Source organism: Ursus arctos, unplaced genomic scaffold, assembly GCF_023065955.2.
Source record: "Ursus arctos isolate Adak ecotype North America unplaced genomic scaffold, UrsArc2.0 scaffold_8, whole genome shotgun sequence".
NCBI lineage: Eukaryota > Metazoa > Chordata > Mammalia > Carnivora > Ursidae > Ursus > Ursus arctos.
Window position 1 is genome coordinate 49275420 of NW_026623100.1, and position 6807 is coordinate 49282226.

The 6807-nt window shown below is 52.1% G+C and overlaps 1 protein-coding gene across 4 annotated transcripts in view; it reads left to right on the forward strand.

Annotated features, from left to right (window-relative positions):
* PAX8 (paired box 8) overlaps nt 1-6807 on the forward strand; it is a 55620-nt gene that overhangs the window by 48674 nt on the left and 139 nt on the right. For all 4 annotated transcript variants that reach the window (XM_057309335.1, XM_057309337.1, XM_057309336.1 and 1 more), the window contains exons 11-12: nt 5225-5311; nt 6774-6807. The exon at nt 6774-6807 is cut by the window's right edge and continues 139 nt beyond it. In XM_057309335.1, coding sequence (XP_057165318.1) covers nt 5225-5311; nt 6774-6807 — 121 coding nt within the window. The remainder of the gene's footprint in view (nt 1-5224; nt 5312-6773) is intronic.

Below are 6807 nucleotides of genomic sequence, written 5' to 3' on the forward strand. Positions count from 1 at the left end.
CCTCTTCTGGAGCGTGAAATGAGATTGGTCAAGATAAAAAAGGAAAAGATTCGGTTATTTTTTTAAGAGTGTGGATAATGGGGCCTCTCAATCAAAATCCCAGGCTCCAGTCGGCTCCCCCCATCCCCCTTCCAACCTCTCCACCTTCCCCTGCCGCCTGCTTAGAGGAGGAGGAGGAAACATAAAGCACAGGGCTTTTCTCTTAATTATGAATCATTCCCTGGGGCCAGGCCCAGGGCATGGGGGTCCTGGGGCCTGGAGTATGACCTGTGAGGTAGCTGGAAGGTTTGGGCCTCTCATCAAAGGCCCCCAGGTGTTTGCAGAAAGATCTCATCCTGAGTGAGCGTTGTGGAAAAAATAAATAGCACAAGTACAGCACCAACTGCCAGTGAATTGCAAAAGGGGTGTGGGCCTTGCCTTGCACGGGACACGGGCTCCCCAATAAGTTATGTGTAAATCAGTTTTCGGAAAATGCAATACTATTTAAATGCATTGTCTGGTTCCTAGGAACTTCATGGTGCAAATGAATTCTTTAGGATTTTTGTGTGTGTGTGCCAAATATTATTTGTCCATCTCTTACCAGTAGCCACAGTCTTCCAGTGGGCTGGATGGCGACTCCTTCCATTAAAATTAATAAGCCTTCACGGAGCCCCGACTGTGTGCGAGGCACAGAACACAGGCTTAACGTAAGGCATGCCAATGACGCTCTTCAATCACTTGTGGAAGGAAGGCAAAGATCATTTATTATGCACTTCTGTGTACCAGGTCATTCATAGATAGAACTTTCTTGTTTAATCCACGCCGTAAGACTAGGAGGCTGATGTTATTCTAGTTGGGTATAGATAAGCAACAAGCTTAGCGTGCGCAGGGTCTTAACGAACCATACTACGTGGCTGAGGTGCTCAAACACAGGTCCTCTGATTTCAAATCTAGGGCTCCTTCTACTGTACCACACTGCCTCGCACCATGCCCGAAATAACAACACAGACTGTAAGAAAGCGACACAAGAGCAGGACCAGGACAGACTTCTCTTAGCCACTCATCTTCTGTTTTGCCTTCTCATGGTTGTCGTTGTCGTTGTTGTTCCTGCCCCATTAACAGAGTTGATGACCCTCACACCAGCTCTAGAGCTGAACTGGCAACTCCAGACAGATGGATCCATCCATCCATCTACCCAGCTTTCCAGCCATGTACCTTTAAACACATTTTTCCATCCATCCATGCATCTTCTTACCCACTCATCCATCCTTCCATCATCCGTCTTTCCTTCCATCAATTGTTCCTTCTGTCTATTCATCTATCCATCCTTTCTTACATCCATCCATCCATCCATCCATCCATCCTTCTACCCATCCACCCATCCTCCCATCTATCCATATATCCGTCCACACATCCATTGCTTCATCTATCCATCTTCCCATCATCCATCCTCTGTTCTCCAGCCTTTCGACCATTCTTGCATCCTTCCATCCATTCACCACTTTTTCACTTAACAAATACTGGTTGAGTATCTTTGGTATAGGAGGCTGGGGGATATAGCAGTGAACAGGGCAGGTCCCTCTATTCATGGAGCTTACAACCTAATAGTGGAGAAAAAAGTACAGTAAACAGGTCAACGAATGAATAAACAAGATAATTTCAGATAGTGATAAGTGCCGTGAAGATAATCAAGTAGGATGATGTCATCAAGAGCCACAGGGAGAGGAGATAACTACTTTAGATTGGGTGAACAGGGGAGACCTCTCTGAGAAGGTATTCAAAGTGGTCAGCCAAGTGATGAACTAGAGCAGACCATCCCCAGCCTAAAAGAACAGCAAGTGCAAAGGCCCCGAGGCAGGAACTAGTTTCTCATGATCACACGTAAAAAGGGGGTGAGTGTATCCAAGGACAACAAGTGAATGGGGAAAGCACTACAAAATGAGGGGATTTGGGGAGTGGTTGGGTCAAATTTTAAGACTACTCAGGCTGCTGGGAAAACAGATAGTAGATAGTCAAAAGCAGAAACACAGAGACCAATTAGGGGAGGGACAGTTTGCAGTAGTTCACTCAAGACGTGACGGTGGGGACGCCTGGGTGGCTCAGTCGTTAAGCATCTGCCTTTGGCTCAGGTCATGATCTCAGGGTCCTGGGATCGAGTTCCACATCAGCCTCCCTGCTCAGCAGGGAGTCTGCTTCTCCCTCTCCCTCTGCCACTGCTGGTGCTCTCTCTCACGCTCTCTCTGTCTCAAATAATTAAATAAAATCTTAAAAAAAAAAAGAAAAGGAAAGGAAACACATGACGGTGACTTGGGCTGGGGAGGTAGCAGTGAGGGAGGAGAAGAGAGACACTGAGGATATGTTAGTGGTACAGCCAACAACACTTACTGGCGATTTGGCTGTAGGGGTTCCAAAACAGAGGCTACAAGGATGACTCCTCGGCCACGGGCTTGGGAAAATGCATGACTGGGGTGGTGGCAAGTAAATATGTGGGAGACCAGGAGAGGAAGAGGTAGAACGTGTGGCAGGTGGAGATCAAGAGCTCTACTGGCCATAAGAGGATTGAGACACCTCCAAATACCCAGTTTAATAAGTCAGTTGGTACATAATATATGTCTGAAGTCAGGGAAGAAGTCTGGCTAGGGCATAAATTTCGGCCATCGTACTGAGCTGTTATTTAATGCCAAGGGATCAGACAAGATCCCTAGAAAGAGAATGTGGATGGAAAATCACAGAAGGCTCAAAACCAAGCCTTCGGCCTTTAGAGCTCAAGCAGAGAAGAAACCAGCAAAGAGAGTGAGTGGGAGAGGACAGTGGATCCGGTAGCGAAGGCCTCACGGAGCCCAAAGGCGTAGAGGGAGCGATGACCTGAATCACAGTTGGCTAGGAGGTTGGGGGGTGGGGGGAGTGGGCATAGAAATGACCATTAGAATGATCGGGGTGATGATCGGGGTGGAAGTCGTGGGATTTCGGGGGATCAGCACTGGCCCAGCTGGGCGGGAATGAGGAGGGGAGGGCAGAGACCAGGAAGCACAGAAAGGGGCTGGTAGCCAGAGGTGGGGCAGAAAAAAACAATTTGGAAAAAAGAAGCTGGGAGAGCATGTTTGCTGGCTGGAGGAAGTGGTAAATTAGGAAGGGAGCGACGATGAGGCATCAAAAGAAAGGATAGATGGTAGGGGCCAGGACCTTGGAAAGGTGGGTGGGGTGGGATGCAGAGCAAGGAGGATGGGTTGGCCTTTTGTGGGCCCAGGGACCTTTTGTCCATGCGCACGCGGGCAGGGGGACAGATCTGGGGTGGGAAGATGCTGTGCCCAGACGTGTGCCACTTCCCGAGCCCGAGCCCCGAGCCCTTCGCCAGCTTCTGTGTGGCCGAAGCACGGAGGTCCTTGGTGAGTGTGTGCTCAGTGAGGGAGTACGCGGGAGAGTGAGTGAAGGCACGAGTAAGTGAGCAAACGAGAGGGAAGCATTGTGTGCTTTCCACCTCTCCTCCTCGTCCCTCGGAGCCAGCAGGGCACCGGGTGGAAGGAAAGGCACGGGGGCCCTGGCTTCCCCCTCGGGTGCTCTGAAACCAGGCAGTTCTGGGGTACACTAGCAGTAAATGGGGACCAGTGAGCATTGTGGGATACAAGAAAGACCCCTGGAGTAGGAGCTGGGGGCCATGGTTCTAGTGCAGGCTCTAATTGAACACGGGACCTGGGGTAAATGTCTTTCCCTCTCCGGGGAGCAGTTTCTTCATTTGGGATCCTCTGTTGAGCTTTATTCTAACACCCGCCTAATGGGAAAATAATAAAAGCTAGCATTTCTGGAGTGCTTTTTATATACCAAGTGTGAGGCTCACCATTTAATGGATATTATCCAATTTAATCCTCCCTAAACCCCATGAGATAGGGACAATAATTCACCCCATTTTACAGATGAGGAAATCAAGCCTCCAAGAGGTGAACGGACTGGTCCAAGGGTACACAGTGGGGAGCAGAGATTTGACTCCAGGCAGGCCAGCTGAGAGCCAGGCAGTTTCAAGCTTCCTACCAGAGTCTGTGAAAGGGAGGGGGAGCCGCAGAGGGCACTTAGCTCCTAATAGCAGATGAGGTTTGAAAGGCAGTGTGGACGTACAGGGGATGGTGGTGTCGGCAGGGACCTGGCTTTGTAGAGGGAATCGGCTCAGAAGCACATAAAGGGATTATCTGGAATTCAGAGTGAAGAGCCCTAAGGTCAAGTTCTGCTCTGCCATTTACCAACGCTGTGATTTGAGGCAAACCGCTTAATCCCGCTGCACTCCAGCTTCCTCTCCTATAAATTGGTGGTATTAATGGGTGCTTCATAGGATGCTCGTGAGGATAAAGGGGCCTAGTGTGTGGGAAAGCATTTTGCAGACTTTTAAGCTCCCTACCAAGTAGCGATGGTAATGGAGTGGGCTGCTCGGGTTTGTTGCTCTTGTTTAAGGGAATCCTTATGTGATTTCTTTGGTAAATCGTTCCTTCGGAGAAGCCAAGAATCCACTCACAGGAGGAGGTGATCTGATTTACTTTGTTTTGGTACATGCACTGAGTTTGCTTCAAGTGGCAGACTTGGAATATGGGACGCGGATGTCCTCGGAGCAAGTCCCAGGACACAGATTCCCCAAGAGGTTGGTGCCCTGCAGGGCTCCTCCCTCTGCTCCTTCCACTAATACTCAGCACCCCTCCCCTCCCCGCCACCGCCTCACACACCCCCATCCCTAACAATCTCAGACCTAGGGAGGCTAACAAGCCTTACACATGCTGATGCTTTCTATGGCTGTTTCTGACCCTCTCACTCCCTTTGGCCCGTCCTGGAACGGCCTTCTGTCGAAGGTCTACGCAGCAGAGAAAGTGGCTAGAACCTGGGCCCTGGAGTCACAGCATACCTTCCAAATACCACCCAACCCTTCGGCCCCGTGAGCTTCTGCAGATTTCCAAGCCTTAGCTTCCTTACCTGGAAAACGGGCTTTATAACACCCCACCTCCCTCCTGGGGTAGCTGGGACGACTGAGGGCAGGGCCTCCAGTACCTGGCGATAAAGGGCCCTGTCCAAAATGATGTAGACTGAGGGGCCCTCAAAGGGTGGATCGAGGGGCCTCTGAGCTCACCTTGTCCCTGCCCTGGCTCTCCCTGTCTCCCCCTGCCCCCCAGGGCTCACCCAATGCCAGCCCTGCAGACCCTTCGCCCCCACCCCAAGCCTACATTGGCATGTCCACCTCACAGGCCTCTCACCTGTTTGCCTCCAACAGGAAGTGAATACTCTGGCAGTGCCTACGGCCACACCCCCTACTCCTCCTACGGCGAGGCCTGGCGCTTCCCCAACTCCAGCTTGCTGAGTAAGTCCCCCCAGGGCCCTCTGCTGTGTGGGGCAGGGTGGGGTACAAGGCTGGGGCAAAAGTCCCCCTGAAAGGCAGCTGGGAGGCCCAGGTTAGATGGAGGGCCTGGGGAGACAGGTGTTCTTGGCAGGCTGAGCAGCTGGAGGGAAGGCAGAGCCCCTGGTTGTTCAGAGGGAGAAAACACAAGCGGGAGACCTCTCCACGTCATTCTCCCTCCTACTGCCTGAGGCCATGTGTTTGCGATCTGTTTTGTCTAAGATTCGGGGCTCAGGCCGTGAGGGGGCAAGCGCGGACTCTTGCGAGAAAAGTCTCAGAATGGACTTCCTGCCTTCAGGGGCTCCGAGTCCAGCAGCAGTGCACTGAGGCAGGGGCGCCCCACAGGATGCCAGCTGCCCTCCCGCCTGGGAGCGCACCATGGCACACGAGGCCGTCCCGTCCTACACGTTAACCATCTCAGTGGCGCACCAGGGCTCATTACCCCACACCAAAACCCCTACACGGGGATCCTTTGTTCACGTTCCCAATATTTGGCTTGAGAGGTGGACACCCTCCAGGAGGGAAGTTCCAAGAGTGAGCTATGGGCTGCTCTTCACCCCCTCTTACCCCGGGGCCATGGGCTGGGTAGAGAAGCTTTTTAGGAAGCCAAGTCCCATAAATGGGGAACTTGAGGAATTCCCCTAGGGTCTCCCTGAGTGATGACCTTGAGGGTCTCAGAGCAAACCTGAGTCCAAGAGAAGCAGTGAAGCAAGTGTGGCCCACCCCATGGGCACCATCACAGGCCTGGCAGGACCATCCATTTCCCAAGAACCCCCTCTCCTGCCATAATCTCCTGGCATTCCAGAAATGACCAGGAGTGTGGCTCACCTGGGCTCTGTTTGCCAGATGGGTTCAACTCCAAGCCACCTTTCTGTTCAATTTCGCCAGAAGGGGTGAGGGTGCTGAGCCGGACCTGGGGGCAGGGCTCTTCCCTGCCAAGCCCACATGGGCTGCCTGTCCCACGGGTGGACAGAGCCTCTCCATGGAGGCCCTCAAATGCACATTCCCCTTGGCCAGTCAGGATTCTAGTCCTTCTGGGCCCTAAGAGGAAGATCTCTGACCTCGCACTGTTTGGGCAAGGTTGGGGAAGGCCCCGGGATCCCCCAGTGTGCTTGGTTCTTCAGGGTCCCAGCAGTAACTGCTCTCAATTGCCCTCTCCCTGAAATGAGGGTGTTGAAGGTCAAAGCAATCATGGGAGGAGGGGCAAGAAGCCACAGTTCTCATTCTGGCCAGAAACCCAAAGGTGAGGCCAGAGAAGGAGGAAATAGGGCCAGAGAGGAGTTAATCTTTGATGATCAGATAGGCCAGAGGGGTAGATGATTAACTCGTGTTGTCTTCAAGGTTCGCAGATGGAGGAGAGGCTATGGTGCAATTTCCCCTTCTGACCAGCAGTGTTGTTATTATTATTATTTTTTAACATGTCCAGGTTCCCCGTATTATTACAGTTCCACATCAAGGCC